General features: G+C 36.8%; 1 protein-coding gene across 1 annotated transcript; it reads left to right on the top strand.

Moving 5' to 3' along the window:
• The first annotated feature begins 375 nt into the window (after positions 1-375).
• On the top strand, positions 376-16,390 carry LOC306873134 (NEDD4-binding protein 2-like). Its single transcript, XM_079422204.1, has 16 exons — positions 376-731; positions 2,018-2,951; positions 3,763-3,887; positions 4,231-4,319; positions 4,607-4,683; positions 4,927-5,079; positions 5,218-7,631; positions 8,393-8,478; positions 8,609-8,654; positions 9,851-10,017; positions 10,101-10,225; positions 12,850-12,976; positions 13,057-13,239; positions 13,987-14,155; positions 14,322-14,445; positions 15,444-16,390. The coding sequence occupies exons 1-16, from the start codon at positions 473-475 to the stop codon at positions 15,517-15,519; spliced, it is 5,154 nt and encodes a 1,717-aa protein (XP_079278330.1). The 5' UTR covers positions 376-472; the 3' UTR covers positions 15,520-16,390.
• Positions 16,391-18,336: the final 1,946 nt, after the last annotated feature.

Here is an 18,336-nt window from a genome sequence, read left to right as displayed (position 1 = left end):
ATGTATCAAGAATAAAAAGAAGAATAAAAAAAATGACAAATTGTTAAAAGTGGTCAAACATATGCTATTCGTTTACGTTTTGGTAAACTTCTTATATATTTTAATATATATATTTACTCTTTTTTTTTTTTTTTTTTTTTTTTTTTTTTTTTTTTTTTTTATATATATTTACTCTTAACGTACTCTTTTATCTTGTATTTTTTCCTGTGTACTGGAGGTTTCACCAAGACAAATTCCTCGTTTGTGTTGGCATGCTTGCCATAAATCTCTTTCTGTTTCTGATTTTTTTATCAATGTAGTTTTCCTTTGCTTAATGCCCATCAAAGCTGGAGACATGAAGTTTCCATCCACTAGAGGCGCTGCAGTATTTTTCCTTCTCTGCTGAGAGTTGTTCGTCTGGTTTTCTTCTTTACTTTCCTTCTCCTAGTAACTTGTAAACAGTGGAGTTTTCTTGTGAACGGGTCACAGCAGAATGCCAAAGAAAAAGAAAAACGGACAGAGTCCCTCTCGAGCCCCGGTGCATGCGGCTGAATACGGGAGCGGATCCGAGAGTCGAGCACACGGGGCAAACAGACCGGACTCATCATATGATTACTTTGGATCCACGCAGTTCAGGAGCGGGCAGCTGGAATCTCAAAGCAGAGCCGAAATCATCCAGAGTATGCAGGAGATGTTTTCACATCTGGATCCAGAAGTCATTTACATGGTGCTCTCAGAAGCAGATTTTAAAGGTAAGAGTGAATGGCCACCACTGGCTGTAATTTTAGCAGATGTCTGATTCAATTTAGTTTTGGGAACAGACAGCACACAATCCAATAAGATACGGTATAATAAACGATTGTATGTATAGATCCTTTGTTACAATTACCTGTAGGAAAACCTATCTGAAGCTGGTAGATTTGTTTTGGAACATGGTAACGTTAGCTGGGTTTCTGTGTGGTGGTCTTCACTTGGTGCAAGATGGTCATTAGCTGCCTGACCAACTACCATGTTCCATCTTCACCTGGTATGGCCAAATAGTAGCAGGTTTGTTAATGGTCAAAGATGGCTAAAGATCAGCTTGGACCTCCTAATGGCCATCTTAGACCACCTAGAAACCAGCTGCATATACCAAAGCACCACCTTCACCTAGATTCACTTAGCTACTTGATATTAATATATTTTCTATTTTATTATTATTATTATTATATTTAAAATCTTGGGAGTTGACGCTGTCATGATGTATGATATGAGTATGTTTCATCTTAAAATGAAAAATTATATGACATGCATGTTTGGGATAATTAAGATTTTTGAATGTTCACCAAGGTTGAATTTATTTGATCAGAAATACATTACAAAATAAGTAATATTGGGAAGTATTATTAACTAAAATAACTTTTCTATTTTAATGTATTTTAAAATGTAATTCCTGTATTTGCAAAGTTGATTTTCTTTTCTTGCGTCTTAATTGTCAGATCCTTCAGAAATCATTCTGATATGCTGATTTGGTGCTAAATTATTATCAATTATTATTGGTGCTCAATTATTAATTATGGTTCTTTTTATGTAGTTTATGCTGCTTAATAGTTTCTCTGTGTGTGTGTGTGTGTGTGTGTGTGTGTGTGTGTGTGTGTGTGTAAAGTTTGTGCTAAATTGTTTCAGTATTTTTTGACTAATTAAAAGTTTAAAAGTAGCAGAATTTATTTGAAATGGAAATCTTTTTTAACATTACAGACTTGCTGAAAGTATAAAATAATTTTCATCCTTATGCATTGCCAAACTTTTAAACAGTTTCTACAAATAATATTCTCAGAAGCAAAAACTATTCTCACTATTGATAATAATAATCACAAATATTATTATTTCTTGTGCACCAAATCAGCTTATAAGAATTTCTGAAGGATCACGTTACACTACAGAACAATGGCATTGTCATCACTAGAATAAATTACATTTTAAATATATATTTAAATAGAAAACATTTTTTAAATTGTTAAAAATAATAATTTTTTTTTGTTGTTCATCCCTGCATTAGTGGACAATGCGATGGATTCCCTTTTGGAGCTGTCAGATGCTGCTGAGGTCATAGCTCCACCCCCTCCTCCTGTCTCAGGCTTTGAGCAGGCAGCTGCTCTCCTGGGAACAAACACCACTCAAGCAGATCCCCTCAGTGGAACGGCGCATAGCTTCACCTTTTCAAATCAGCCTGAATCTCAAGCAGAGCTCAGTCCTACTGAAACACACCTGACAGAAGAGTTTGATGCTCTCATAGATAAGGAACTTCAAACATTGACGTCACAGCAGACAAAAACTAGCTTGCATCCTCTAACGTCCTCCATACCACTGTCTTCTCTACCCCCTCCTTCTCAATCGATCCCTCTCTCCTCGCTGCCTCTTACACCCCAGACTCAGCTTCCAGCTCCTCCAACTTTACCAGAGCAGGCTGAGCAGGCCTCTTACTCTGACCCTGGGCTCAGTGAGGCCCGTGGTGGTAGTTCACCCATGAATGAATTAAGTTTTGGTGGGGTTCATATCCCTGAGACGAACACCTTATCTCTTGACTTTAGTCACCTAACGCTGGAGGCCAGCTCTAATGAACCACGGCCCTCAGCCTTCCAGGTTTACCGTAGACCTGATGAACTCCGTAACCACGCAGTGGCAAAGCAGCATCAAGAAGCACTCCGCACTCCTGCCATGTTCTGGAACACACAGGCTGCTGAGTTTCATCCTCACACTGTGGGACCAACCTTCATTACACCTGTCATTCCTAACCCCACACCTTGGAGCACTAATCCCATCCCTGCTGCTCAATGGTTGGCTCATGGACCTATCAGACAAGCACCTCTGAAACCTTCTGCGACTGTACCAGAGTCATGGACTCTGCCCCCCAGGAACAGACTCAAATTGGAAGGGCAGTTGTTGGTGTTACTTAGAGGGGCTCCTGGATCAGGCAAAACCACCCTTGCCAAGTAAGCAAGAAGACACATATCTGGGATAGGTGTTATTTTACTGAAATAGAAGGAATAGCGTAAAGGAAACCTCTTATTTTTTGCTATTTTAAACTTTGGAAGAAGAGAGTATAATGTGTTTTTTTCTTCTTTAAACAATGTAGATGAGAGCATGAGAGCAGTTCATGACGTACAACACTCCATTATGTAGAGGAAATAGATTTCCTTAGGGGGAAGTTATAATAACTTCTTGAGCATGGAGTTTGGGTCATTAAGATTAATTTAGATGGTGCTAAAAGAATGAGATGGATTGTCCTTTGGTAACACTTCATGGGCAGGAATTATACCATGTGGTGGTGTTAAATTTTCTTATTTTTATAATTATTGAAACTTTTTTTTGTTACATGATATTAGTACAGTATTGTATTGCATTACAAAACAGATTTGCAAGATAAATCTAGTTGTTTTAGTGAAGTTTCAGTGTACTTTTTAAGTATCAGATTGGCCTTGGAAAATAAAAAAAATACATTTCAGAAACTAAATTGTATTTTACATAAATAGAAAAAAGTAAAACAAATAAATATTAAAAACATATTTGAACGTCCTATCGAGCAAAAGCTTGCTTCGTTTAGAATTTTTGGTATGCATGCAGACTATGAAAGCAGTAATGCATGACATTTATCAAAGTATGCTGTAGTAGTGAAAACCAGCACATATATTGTAATAAGATTTTGAAATGAACTACACTGGCAGATAACCGTGCTCACCACAGATATGGTGGGGTATGTTCATAGATAAAGTATATTAGTTTTTGTCTCTTTCTGTTGTTCAGTGCTATGTTGGCGCAGAACCCTGGAGGAGTTGTTTTAAGCACTGATGATTATTTTACTCGAAATGGACTGTACCATTTTGAGCCAAATTTACTAGGAGAGGCCCACGAGTGGAATCACCAGAGAGGTGAGTATTACAGGCCTGTTTAGCTCAAGCCAAAGCAAAATGTCAGGTGTGCCCAATTATTTGTATTTATTGCTCTGTTAAATTATTTACCTACCCATTGACTACATAGTCCGGTTTTGATGGTGATGTGTGCAGTTCTTTTTTTTTTTTTTAGATATTTTCTTCAAAATTGACTACCTATACCAGTTTAGTATGCTGAAACAACAAGTCAGCAATTTATATGCTAATTACTGTGAAACTGTACTCTCTACATCTTAATGTCTCTGTAAAAAACTCAACAAGCCAGACAAGGCAACATTTATATAATCTTTCTGCAATTTCTTTGTGGTGATCAACATTTCAGCAAAAGAGGCTTTTGAAAAAGGACAGTCACCCATCATAATAGACAACACCAATATGCAATGTTGGGAGATGAAACCATACGTTGCCATGGTAAGCAGTTTATTTTGAAACGCGTTGTATGAAATAGGTCCAAGTTATTAATTTTCAATATCAGACAATGACCATATGTTTTTGAATTGTGAAACATCAGCTGTGGCTCTTCCAGCTTTAATTTCACAAGTTGAACAATTTATTGTAATGCACATATCATGATACACAATTATACATTACTATATATCTTATTTATTGATTTAATTTAGGATATTCCATACTTTACAGTGTAAACAGACATAACCTGCAAACAGATTCTTCCATTGCGCTGATTTTCTTTCTCCTAGGCACAGAAACACAGATATAAGGTGCTGTTTCGCGAGCCAGATACCTGGTGGAAAACTAAACCCAGAGAGCTGGAGAAGTATGTTAAACACAACCACAATCCATAAATAACTATCGTTACTGCACATTTCATACATAATCCATAAACATAACTAATTTAAGAGCAGTTATCTTTAAACTGGTTTTCTTGGGAGTCTGAATAAGTTACCCTTATTATATGTAGAACTCACGTACAACTGTGATCCATTGCTTTTAAGTCATTTTACGATCACAAATGTTTGCAGTTTTTGCCAAATATCTGTGATTTTCTCTCTTTATAAAGGCGCACAAGGCATCAAGTAACAAAGGAGAAGATCCGACGCATATTAGAACGGTATGACAGATTTGTCTCTGTCCAGAGCATCATGAATTCACAAAGACCGGAACCAGTGCCAAGTGTTGTGGATTCGTCACAAACAGAGACTGAGCAACCCCAGTGAGTATATGTGTTATATAAATGTTACTTCACAGAATTTTTGTGTTTTACTGTGTCACACCTTTCGTAATTATGAAAACACTGACTGTGAAGCTGTATGATTTCTTATGTATTTAAATAACATGTATTTCTCTTCAGGCAATCTTTACACCCTGGCCTCAGTCATCCTGATCTTGTTGGTGACTCTGGGTTGAGCAAACTCAATACAAACCTTTCCTCATCTCTCCCCGATGTGTCCTCTGTTAGCCAGACTTACAGTACCATATCTGCAGATGAGGAAGAAGGTGAAATGGGCTCCTACAGTTCCAAGGAATCCGTCTTGTTCCATGAGAATATTTTGGAATGGTCTGGAACTCCTCAGTCTGATCTTCTTGATACTGAAGGGTTAGACTTAGAGCTAGATGCCTGCCTTGTGGACATGGAAAAAGATTTGGGAAATTTGAGTAGCGGGACAACTGAACAATTTGTAGTGTCAACGCCTGAAAAGTTTCTGGAGCCACCTGTGGCATTTTCAGAGTCCATTGCTCAGCGTGTGAAGAGGGACCGAGTAAAAGATAGAAATGCTCTAGGAACAAGTACCATTGTTAAACCTGTGAACTTTGACCCCAGTGTTGACTCTTCAGGGCTAGATAAGGAGGAGGGATGTGAAGGCGAGACTCTTTCTGAAGACAAAGTAGTTCTGCCAGAGCTGTTGGATTTTGTTGGGGACTGGCCACTGGAATCTCAAGGTCAACGTCAAGGAAGACGTCAGAATTCAAAGAATAATACTGTTAAGAGCACTGGTTTGGAATCCAGTGTTGTTGAACACAAAGATAACACTTCTTATGAAGAAGACACGCATTCTGATAAGCTGAATACAGTTGAATTTCAAAAACTTGTAGATCTACTGCAATGTGGAATAACCTCTTCTCCAGGTTTTTACCAAGGCCCAGCTCCAAGTAAAGAGACTACTCTGAATTCCCCTTCCTTTGGTGGAAAAGAGGGTAACATGAACCCGGAGAGTGTGGTTTGGCCTGAACTTCCTGACTGTGTGCTGGAGAGAACGTTCTCAGAGTGCACTGACCCATGCAAGGATTACTTGAACTCTTCAAGTCCATCGAAAGAGAGAGCAGACCCAACTGAGCAGTCTAATCAGGTGTCTGCTGAGAAGAGCTCACAGGATGAGGTTGAGCAGGAGGACAATGTGTTGTCAGAAGATAAATGCAGATTGAGCCCAAATGTCCAAGAAACTCTGTGCTCAAAGGTTGCCGTAGACTCTGAAAGACGAAGTCTGGAAAGACGAAGAGGGCTTAGCCGAAGAGTGGGGAAATCTTGTAAACTGGCTCTTACCTTCACCAATCAAAGCCCTTCATCATCTTGCTCTCAATCTCCAGTTGTTTCACATCTACACCCTGATCTTACACCTACAGCACAACTACCTTCATTGCCTGTGGGGTCATGTTCCAGTGCCTCAACCCAGACAGAACCTCAGGACTTTGCCTTGCTTTGGCGAATTGACCAGAAGAAATGTTCTGAATTAGACTCCGACTTATCTAGTTGCGGTGTGTTTGTTTTGGAGGGAAACTCTTCACATTTCAAGCCAAAAACAAGTGAACAGGAGTCTGCCTGCCAGCAGGGAGTGCCGTACCGTGTGGTCCATGAGAAGGGTTCTCAGGTAGAAGAGAATGACTTTAGAGAATCTAACTCTAAAAAGCAAAACCTTGAGATTCTGAGCTGCCATTTCAGACGTGTCTCCATTGATATTCTGGAGGACCTTTATGAGAAGTGCCATCAAGATATCGAGTGGACAACTAACTTGTTACTAGATTCTGGAGAACGACTGTATAAAGAAGATGATGAGGGAGATGATGATTTGGTTCCTGAGGAAGAGTCATATAAATCATCTATAGAACTATCAGAAACTGTGATGGGCTCAGAAAGTGTCCAGACTAAACCTGTATTGTCTGACTCTAGCAACAGTTCAGGAAGTAGCATCAGTCTCAAGTCCCAAGAAACTAACCATAGTGACGTTAGCCAAGCTGATGATGTTTGGACTCCAGGTCAAAGTTCACAAAGTGAAGCTGAAGGATATGATGAGGCAAGAATGACAAAGGAGAAATGTGAGCCCAAAACATCCTTTGGAGCATTAAAACAGCCAACAGAGTGCACTGAGGTACAACTGGAGGTTACGGCAGCTAATGAGCAACAGACAGACAACACAGGTCTGCAAGGTCCAGCGCAGGAAGAGGCATTAGTGACAGAAGGTGAGAAAGTTCAATGCCTGGAGGAAGCATTGAAGGAATGGAGTGAAGAGGAGGCAGGAGAGAAGGAAGAGGAGGATGAGGAGACAAGAGAAGAGGTGAATGCCATAACACAGTCACTGCTCTGTCAGATTGACGAAATGGAGCGCAAAGAGGAGGAAGAGAGGAAGGAACGAGAAAGGGAAAGAAAGAGAACTGCACAGGGTGGGAGGGAGCCAAGTTCAATGGATATTCAAACCTTGGAGCTGAAACTTCCAACTGAACTTGCATTGCAGCTCACTGAGCTTTTTGGACCTGTTGGGGTCAGTCCAGGTAATAAAACATCTAATCGATATCTCAAATAAATCATTCAGTTATAGTGCTGTCAAAAGATTAATTGCGATTAATCGCATCCAAAATAAAAGTTTTTGTTCACATAATATATGTGTGTGTGTGCTTTTCAAAATATATACTGTATGAGTGTGTCTTTTAAATATACATAATAAATATACACAGTACACACACACATATTATGTAAACAAAAACTTTTATTTTGGATGTGATTAATCGTTTGATAGCACTATTCAGTTATTAATTTAGTGAATCGAGTCAGTCGTTCCAGTGACATCAAGTGGCGAACCAAAACAATACCAAACTTGTAACGCATATTCAGTGAGTGTGGGTCTATATTTTCAAACCTTGAGTAGTTTTGTTCATGGTTTTTACATGATGGAATTTCCTAAATTTGGCTACCTTCTACCAAGTGAGAGATAAATTTGTTACAAAATACTGTAAAATTTGATTGGACTCACAGTCTTGAATAACAACAACAACAAGATATTTGGAAGTGTTTTCTCTCCTTTTAAAAGTTGATGTCTGTTTATTTTTTTTTATTTTTTTTTTTATTTTGGGCTAAAGCACATTAAAAAGTATAGTTCAGCTTAAAAGTAGTTTAACAGTTAAAAAGAAACTGATTCTAGTTTTATTTTAATACAGTAATGTGAAAAGCTTACTTGGAAATGAGTAACCACATCAATCTTCATTTACACTCATAAAATAGTTTTAAAATCTCTTTGAACTCCATATGGTTGCAGGTGCGTTTTCATCAGATGACTGTGCAGTGCAGATAGACCTGAATTTGGCCAAACTGCTGCACCAGAAATGGAAGGAGACTATTCAAGTGAGTTCAGACTTTTTTCCCCTATGTTTATAGTGTTTAGATATTAACCTACAAAAAACAACATAGGTTGTTTAATGTGACTGATTCTGAATTTATGTAAAACTTACCTAGTGTCTATTGTCTTTGGCAGGAGAAGCACAGACAGGCAGCTCTGTCCTATCAGCTAATGCAAGAGAGTGAGACAGCTTATCCTCTCAATACACACAAACACAAATTGATTACAGATGTACACCATATACTAACCAGTAAATACAATAAAGCATTAAGAGAGAAATCACATCTTCTTGGGTGGCTATGCTGGGCAGTCAGACCCAGAGTGAAATCTTAATGGTCCACTATTTTGCTCCATCTGTCTCAAACATCAGTATTTCACTTTCAGTTAGGTGCCTGTTCTTTCTTTCTTTGGGTCCCATTTTATATTAGGTGGCATTAACTACTGTGTACTTACATCAAAAAATAAGTACAGTGTACTTGTGTGTTCATATTGCAAAACACGTTTTCTGCTAATGAGGTGGGATACGAGTAAGGTTAGGGACAGGTTTGGTGGTATGGGTAGGTTTAAGTGATGGGTCAACAGTGTAATTATAATGTTATTACACAAAATTAATTACAGATATAATTACATGTAGGTGCTTTTAAAATTATAAGTACAGTGAATAAACATGTATGTACACGAAGTATACTGTATCAAATGATTAATTAAAAGGTAAGTACATAGTACTTAATATATAAAGTGGGACCCTTTCTTTCTACATATACAAAATGAAGTCACCCTAAATCCTTTATTAGCTGTTTTTTTTATTTTAATGTAAAAATATTTTATTTTTTATATTTATATGCCTTTTTATTGTTCTCTACTAATAAACATCTAGTAATAAAAATTGCAGAGACAAAATTCATAAAATATATAAAAAAATTATTTGTGGGAGAGTGGTGCACAGAGGTGCTTGATGGAAGTGACTGTTCATGGCACCCTGGGGCCACTGTAGTGTGCAAAATTGGGGATATAACCATTTATGCATTTCTTAATGAAAATTAATTAATAGTTAAAGTGCAATTTTTCTTCAACTGATTGTCAAATGATTTTTACATTTTTATATGCTTTGTTGGAAACCTCTGAGGTGGGAAAGGTTAAAAGAAGAGAATTTTTTGGGAACATTTTTTTTTTAATGTATGTTAATGATACTTTATCTAACATCTAATAGTTCTCACAATGAAAACGAGGAATGGATTTGTGTCTCTAATGCTTTTAAAAATGTCATGAGACACCAAAGTGTACCCAATTTGTGAATACTGCTCTATACTGGAAATAATTCTTCTCTGTTTCTGCTCTTTGCTCCCCATCTCTCTATGTGTCTCCATGGTAACGAAGGTCCTGTCCACTGGGGTGAATCGCAGGGAAGCAAAACCAGACTGAGGGACCAATTAGGTTCGCGTGAAGAAATTCCTTTTATGCATCACTGGAGTGCATCCTGTGCTCCTGTCTCACTGAGGGACATCATGATCGAAGAGCAGGTGATGCAAGACAGCATGGAGAAGGTAACAGTCACACATAGAAAAAAATAATCACTGCCTAGAACTTTGAAAGAAAGTAGTGAAAATTAGCCATGTTTGGGTTTTAGTCCAGGTCAAGTCGGAGGGACCTGGATAAGAAAGACGGTGCAGCCAAGCTGAAGGAGAACCAGCTGTTTTCCATGTTCCCCACCATAGACCGACATTTTCTCAGGGATATCTTCAGAGATCACAAGTGAGAATAGTGGTAGACTATATATATATATATATATATATATATATATATATATATATATATATATATATATATATGTATATATATATATATATATGTATATATATATATATATACATATACATATATATATATACACATACACATATATATATATATGTATGTATGTATGTGTGTATATATATATATATATATATATATATATATATATATATATATATATATATATATATATATATACACTCACCTAAAGGGTTATTAGGAACACCTGTTCAATTTCTCATTAATGCAATTATCTAATCAACCAATCACATGGCAGTTGCTTCAATGCATTTAGGGGTGTGGTCCTGGTCAAGACAATCTCCTGAACTCCAAACTGAATGTCAGAATGGGAAAGAAAGGTGATTTAAGCAATTTTGAGCGTGGCATGGTTGTTGGTGCCAGACGGGCCGGTCTGAGTATTTCACAATCTGCTCAGTTACTGGGATTTTCACGCACAACCATTTCTACAGTTTACAAAGAATGGTGTGAAAAGGGAAAAACATCCAGTATGCGGCAGTCCTGTGGGCGAAAAAGCCTTGTTGATGCTAGAGGTCAGAGGAGAATGGGCCGACTGATTCAAGCTGGTAGAAGAGCAACTTTGACTGAAATAACCACTCGTTAAAACCGAGGTATGCAGCAAAGCATTTGTGAAGCCACAACACCCACAACCTTGAGGCGGATGGGCTACAACAGCAGAAGACCCCACCGGGTACCACTCATCTCCACTACAAATAGGAAAAAGAGGCTACAATTTGCACGAGCTCACCAAAATTGGACTGGAAAAATGTTGCCTGGTCTGATGAGTCTCGATTTCTGTTGAGACATTCAGATGGTAGAGTCAGAATTTGGCGTAAACAGAATGAGAACATGGATCCATCATGCCTTGTTACCACTGTGCAGGCTGGTGGTGGTGGTGTAATGGTGTGGGGGATGTTTTCTTGGCACACTTTAGGCCCCTTAGTGCCAATTGGGCATCGTTTAAATGCCACGGCCTACCTGAGCATTGTTTCTGACCATGTCCATCCCTTTATGACCACCATGTACCCATCCTCTGATGGCTACTTCCAGCAGGATAATGCACCATATCACAAAGCTCGAATCATTTCAAATTGGTTTCTTGAACATGACAATGAGTTCACTGTACTAAAATGGCCCCCACAGTCACCAGATCTCAACCCAATAGAGCATCTTTGGGATGTGGTGGAACGGGAGCTTCGTGCCCTGGATGTGCATCCCACAAATCTCCATCAACTGCAAGATGCTATCCTATCAATATGGGCCAACATTTCTAAAGAATGCTTTCAGCACCTTGTTGAATCAATGCCACGTAGAATTAAGGCGAAAGGGGGTCAAACACAGTATTAGTATGGTGTTCCTAATAATCCTTTAGGTGAGTGTATATATATTATACACACACACACTATATTGCCAAAAGTATTAGGTCACCCCCTTCTAATGAACATGTTTGACTACTTTAGTAATTTCTATGAGTACAAATCTTAATATTAAAGCATATAATGATATTCTAGGAAATTGTGTGCTTCTAATTTTATAGCAACAGTTTGGACAGGACCCTTTTCTATTCTAACATGACAGTGCCTCTGTGTATAAGACACGGTTCAAAAAGACATGATTGATTCAGTCAGTGTGGAAGAACTTGACTGGTCTGCAGAAAGCCAAGTCCTAATCCCAGCTGAACACCTCTGGTGTGACTTTATATGCAGACCTTGAGCCAAAAACTCATCACCAAACACCAATGACTTGTATAGACACTATAAGGACAAAAGTGTTGGGACACCCCCTTCTTTAGAACAGAAAAAGGCACTAACAAAACTGTGGCAACAAAGATGGAAACATCATTCTTTTATTTAAAAATTGTATTTCCATCTCTGTTGCAACAGTTTTGGACGTGTCTAAAATGACAGTACCCTTATGTACAAGTCATTGGTGTTTGGTGATGAGTTTTTGGCTCGAGGTCTGCATATAAAGTCACACCAGAGGTGTTCAGCTGGGATCAGGACTTGGCTTCCTGCAGACCAGTCAAGTTCTTCCACACTGACTGAACCAATCATGTCTTTTTGAACCGTGCCTTATACACAGAGGCACTGTCATGTTAGAATAGAGAAGGGTCCTGTCCAAACTGTTGCTATAAAATTAGAAGCACACAATTCCCTAGAATATCATTATATGCTTTAACATTAAAATTTGTACTCATAGAAATTACTATATATATATATATATATATATATATATATATATATATATATATATATACATATACATATACATATACATATATATATACATATACATATATATATATATATATATATATATATATATATATATATATATATATATATACACATACACATATACATACATGTTGGATAAAGGTGCTTTTGTTGTGATAGTGTTATTTTCTCCTCCTTTCCTCCTCTAATCTTGGTTAAGCCTTTTTTTAATTTTAATTTTTAAAATATGCCCTGAAGAATTGTGCAATTGTAGACAATATAGAATTATTAAGAAATCAGAAATAAGCTTAAAGGAAATGTCTCTTGACCATTTACTTGTTTGTTCAGCTACTCTCTGGAGCAGACCGAACAGTTTTTGCATACTCTACTTGATGACGGGCCAGTCAAAAACGTAGTGGCACCTGAACCTGCCCCTCAACGTAATGGTGCGCACAGAACTCCGAGCAAAGAGCGGGTGAGCTAGTTGTAACCATATAGCATACTGAAATGAAACAAAAACCCAGTGTTCACGCTTTTTTTGTCTCACTCACTCAGAGATGGAAACCAAGAGATGGGGAGGTGGAAGCTGCTCATTTCCAGGATTCGGAGGATCCAGAATATGATGACTTCCGCACAGAGGCAACGCTGCAGAGACGTCAGCAGATAGAGTGTTTTAACAAGGCAGCTGAAGCTCATCGACAAGGACGAAAGGACGTGGCTAGTTTCTACGCACAACAGGTTCAAGAGATGAATATTATAATGTATGCTGAAAAACTGATCGAAAAATAAAAGTTTTGAGACCAACACAAAATTGTAAACGTTCATAATAGTGTCTTAAGGTATGAATCGTCTGGTGACAAACATTTTTGATGCTTAACAGATGGGTGGGTCTGCCCAGTACAAACTCACAGAAATAGTGCGAAACAATGCCAGCCACTTTTTCAGCAGCCTTGCTTCCAGAAGCATTTTCACTTTAATTTTTCTTATAGGAATTAAGTCTTTGTTTAACATTTATAAGCTATGAATCAAACCAATCAACTAGCAAAATTATACCAAAAGACAAAGGTACAAGAATATGTTCCTTAACAGCTTTAATGAGGGACAAAAACTACAGTCCTATAAAGCATTGGGAATGACAGTGAAATTAAAAACAATGGCAAAATATGAAAGTATTGACTAAAAGATGCTGGATGCTATATATCGTGATTCTCTGATTTCTTTGCAGAACCATGGGCAATTGTATATTTTTCACTAAGAAGCCATTAGCTCACATTATTTCTTTAAATTACTTATTTTAATAATCATATTTAGGAGTGGACTGTTAACCATGATTTTTTTAAAGAAATAATGTGGGCTGATGGCATAAAAAAATAGTAGATCACAGTAGGTCTATCTTTAAACAAATGCATGCGGAATGCAGTGCTGTTCTTTGATGAGAACTCTTACTTAAAAAGTTTCCATGTCCAATTTTGTGTACATGCTTAGGGTCACATGCATGGGGACAAGATGCGTGAAGCGAATCACAGAGCAGCCATGCAGATATTCCAGAGAGTGAATGCTTCACTACTGCCTCAGAATATTCTAGATCTTCATGGACTGCATGTGGATGAGGCCCTTCATCATCTTAGTCAGGTTCTCACAGATAAGAATTTAGGTAAGTGAGCTACAAACATACATACATAAAAATTAAAAAACAAGTTTTTCTATTGTTTACAGCAGATTGATTGTACAGGTTTTGGTGTGTTGGACAATTTTTCTTTTTATTTCAGAGTCTGGCGTTATCTTGAATGGATGTTTTTTGTTTTTTTTGTTGTTGGTAGAATTCAGTCAGGGTTTGTGCCAGCCTCAGCTATCAATCATCACAGGAAGAGGCAATCGCAGCCAAGGGGGAGTGGCGCGGCTCAGGCCTGCTGTACTAGACTACCTCAAAAATCATCATTACAGGTATACTAACTGCATCCAGTGTTTTTGAAAAAATTATTTTATATACAGTGGTGGCCAAAATGATTAGAACACTAGTATTCTCCCCACATAAAAAAATGGTTTTAAGTCAGTTATTTCTATCTTTTGCTGTAGTGTGTCAGTAGGAAATATCAGTTTACATTTCCAAACATTCATTTTGCATTAATTGTAATAATCCAGTGAGATTTTTGTCTGATATCAGCCAGTGCTCCACACAGAGATCTGATCATCATTCAGTCTGTCTGGATTGTCATGAAGAAACGGAGCAAACTGAGACAGACTAAATCCAGAAGAACTGTGGCAACGTCTCCAAGATGCTTCAAGAAACCTATCTGCAAAGCTTCAGTACTGTTAAAAGTTTTAGGCACTGTAATGCTGTAAAATGAGGATGCTGTCAAAAATAATATAATAAATAGATTTTCTTTATCAAGTAACTTCTATGAGCTAAATTACATCAACATTTGGTGTGACCATCCTTTTTAAAGCAGCTTTTGCCCTAGGTGCACTTGTGCATAGTTTTCCAGGTAGCTTTGCAGGTAGGTTTCTAAGCATCTTGGAGAAGTTTCCACAGTTCTTCTGGATTTAGTCTGTCTCAGTTTGCTCTGTTTCTTCATGTGATTCCAGACAGACTGGATGATGATGAGATGAGTGCTCTTGTGTGGAGCACTGGCTGTTGTCAGACTCTTTGTGCAAACAAAAATCTTACTGGATTATTACAATTAATGACAAAATCAATGTTTGGAAATGTAAACTGATATTTCCTACTGACACACTACAGCAAAAGATAGAAAAAACTGACTTAAAACCATTTTTTAGCTGATGAAAACCCTAATGTTTTGGCCTCCACTGTAAACAATTAAAAATGTATATAATATATTTAAGGTTAGGAAAATTAGAAAAAAAAAATTAATCTTGCATAACCAATTGTCATTGTGTACATTTTGTAATTTCTTTCCAATTTCTTTTTGTCTTTCTCACAGTTTTACTGAGCCTAAGACTGGATTGGTGCTGGTCACACTTCATAAAGAGCTGCTACAGTGTAGCATTTACTTTTAGGTTTCTCTCTTTCCACTGCCTTAATCCAAAGTGTCTTCTCTGCAGACTAATAGTGCCAGTAATTATACTGTTCTTTTGTCTTTTAACTACATAACCATTTTCATGTCTTTCTGTAATTGTGCAAGAGTTAATCCAAGTCATAAAAAAAATCAAGGATTGATCTGTACATACATATTTTTCTTTATTGAATGCTTATTGATTCTTCCTTGTCCCACTAACTGATCCCACTTCCTAATTGTAATCACTACAACTATTTTTTTTTTTTTGGTTTTTGGCCTTTTGTAACAATATATATATATATGTTGGTCACACATTTTTCATAACCAGACCATATAGGAGAAAAGGTGGGTTGTTATTCAGGTACTTGTTTTATTTTTATTTTGCATTGTTTTGATCCATACTTTTGGTTTATAAGTGTAACGTCAGTTTTACAAGACCTTGGATGTTGTGTATGGGAATGGGGACGTCTTATTCTCTTCAGTGTTGGTGTATACATAGAAATATGTTAATAGAGTTTCTGGAAATATAAATGCTGATCCTTAATCAGCTTTGCATTTTAGTTTGTTTGTGAGCAGCTTGGACAGATCCTAGATCAGAATTGAACATTTTATGTTGCTATGCTGTGCTAGTATTTGATTTTTAGCTCAGCTTTGGTTTTTATATTTCCAGTTGGAAATGTTAATACCACATATTTTATAGACATCTTAATGCTGCTATGCAAATCACAATTCTTATGTGTAAGAATTTGTTCAGAAAAAATATTTTTGTGAAATTGTATATTTTGAACCTCAAAAGATTTTATGTGTCAAATTTTGTTTTATAATGTTGGAAAACTGAAGAGAAGAATAAAGTCTTAATATTTACAATTGTTGATGGTTTCAGTGATATTCAAATTCAGCTCTAGGGGTTAGCATAGCTTGTGCTTGGAGCTCAAAATCACAGCCGAGCATTTTCTGCATCCTCGTGTCTCTTTCTCTACATTTCCCCTTTAATCAGAAGAAACCGTTGGTGGGGGAAATTATAACTCAGCATGTTCAACGCTCAGTAGCTGACGTTTGTTTCAATAAGCAAAGGTCAGATTCCTCCATGATGAAAGTGACAGCTGTTGAAGTGAGTGCAGTGCACTTCCTCTCCAAAAGAGGACGACACTGTTGACTCGCCGAATTACTTCGTCCCGTCTGAAATTGAATATAAGGTTTTATTAAACAAACAACTTGTTTGCTGTATTGATTAGAAATGTTTAATGCCCTTCAAAATTGTAATTTAAAATTTGAATAGTTTGAATTGCTACCTTTTGTTTGTTTATCAGTGGAAACACAAATTCGAAGTCCAAGACAAAACTTTGCTTAAATGCTCTTTTATAACCTAAACATATTGTGCTAATTATTCTTTTTCACTTTTCATGTTTTGTTTGGGATCTGAGAGACTCTTGGGCTGTTTAAATACCATACTGTTTGCCAGTCCTCTCTTAAATATGTCTACTAAAATAATTTAAGCTGAAAATAAGGATTAAATTCAAAACTACTAAAATTACTTATGCAAACAGCACTGTGGTCCCAGGGACCCCAAACCAAGAACAAACAGTAAATCTCATCAGGCTTGATCTTGTTCTTGTTGTATCTTTGTTTCTTTGCTGCATTAATTAGTTTCATGTACGAGCTCTTGATGGCAGAAGAAGCAAGGCTCAACACTGTAGATGTGCTGAGAACGTCACAGCGGAAGCTTAGAAGAGATTTGATGTACGATTTTACAGAGAAAAGAGCCCAGCCTCGCATTTCACTTCCCTCTAGTAGAGGATGCAACATATGCTATGTGAGAAGGCATATACTATTACCTCTCCGTGCTTAAGAGTATTTCAATTTCCTGAGTTTAATAGTATGCAGCTTTTGACCTAGTTCTGATCTTTTTTTTTAATGCTTAATAAATTACATAAAATAAGATGCTAAACTGAGTTTTATATGAACTTGTGAATCTCACAGCTGAAGAGTTCAAAGAGGTGAGTTGTTTTCTTCTTTGTAATACATGTATTAACTATATTATGCTTTAGTTTAAAACTGAATCCATTTTTTATAAATGTATTCTATCTTTAAACTTATTTCATCTGTATAAATTCCAAACCTGTATTCATAGTGTTCATTATTTGTAAAGTTCTTAACCAGTTTAAATTTAAATGAATTATTTTTAAATGTTGATTGAAATTGAGATTTTTTTGAAATATTACATTTTTTATGTCTTTAAAAAATGAAAATCATTTCTTGTTCCCTGGTTTAATATAACGTGGTTAACAATGGCGTCATTAAATAAATAGTTTGATACTTTTTGTTAACATATCTAATTTATTTACTAATAATGTTTTGATGAACAAATATCTAAAAAAGTATTTTAAGCTAGATTTTTATTATACCTTACAATGCTTAGAGTTTGATAATGGCGTGTCTGCTCCATCACCGAACGTATTGTAATCCTCTAAATTTAGATTATTTTTCCAATACTTGTAGTATTTCTTTCAAGAAGCACACAAGACTTTAAGAATCATGATGTGTTTCAGCTGTTGATGAAGATATAATTACTGGAGTCATTTTAAAATACGATATTTTCTATATTGGCACAGAAATGTATCTAACCCATAGAGACTATTAAATACTTGCCAGATTATTCTTATTCTTAAGAGTAATCTGTCTGATAATGTTTAAAAGTGTTTTCAGACAGAATGTATTACAACCATTTGGCCTTTTGTGGTATTAACTGGAGCAGCTGTTTGAATCATCAGTACTTTCCTCTCATGACAGCCATGTAGGCCTCGGAAGTGTAAGCTAT

Source organism: Barbus barbus (genome assembly GCF_936440315.1).
Source record: "Barbus barbus genome assembly, chromosome: 7".
NCBI classification, from domain to species: Eukaryota; Metazoa; Chordata; class Actinopteri; order Cypriniformes; family Cyprinidae; genus Barbus; species Barbus barbus.
The sequence above is the reverse complement of the archived record's forward strand: the minus strand, read 5'-3'. Positions and strand labels throughout refer to the sequence as shown.

Bases quoted from the DNA above. Each gene is read 5' to 3' on its own strand.
- LOC306873134 (XM_079422204.1), top strand. From the start codon at position 473: ATGCCAAAGAAAAAGAAAAACGGACAGAGTCCCTCTCGAGCCCCGGTG. The intron at 8,655-9,850 runs GTGAGACAGCTT...ATGGTAACGAAG, and splicing joins CTATCAGCTAATGCAAGAGA to GTCCTGTCCACTGGGGTGAA. The intron at 12,977-13,056 runs GTGAGCTAGTTG...TCACTCACTCAG, and splicing joins GAACTCCGAGCAAAGAGCGG to AGATGGAAACCAAGAGATGG.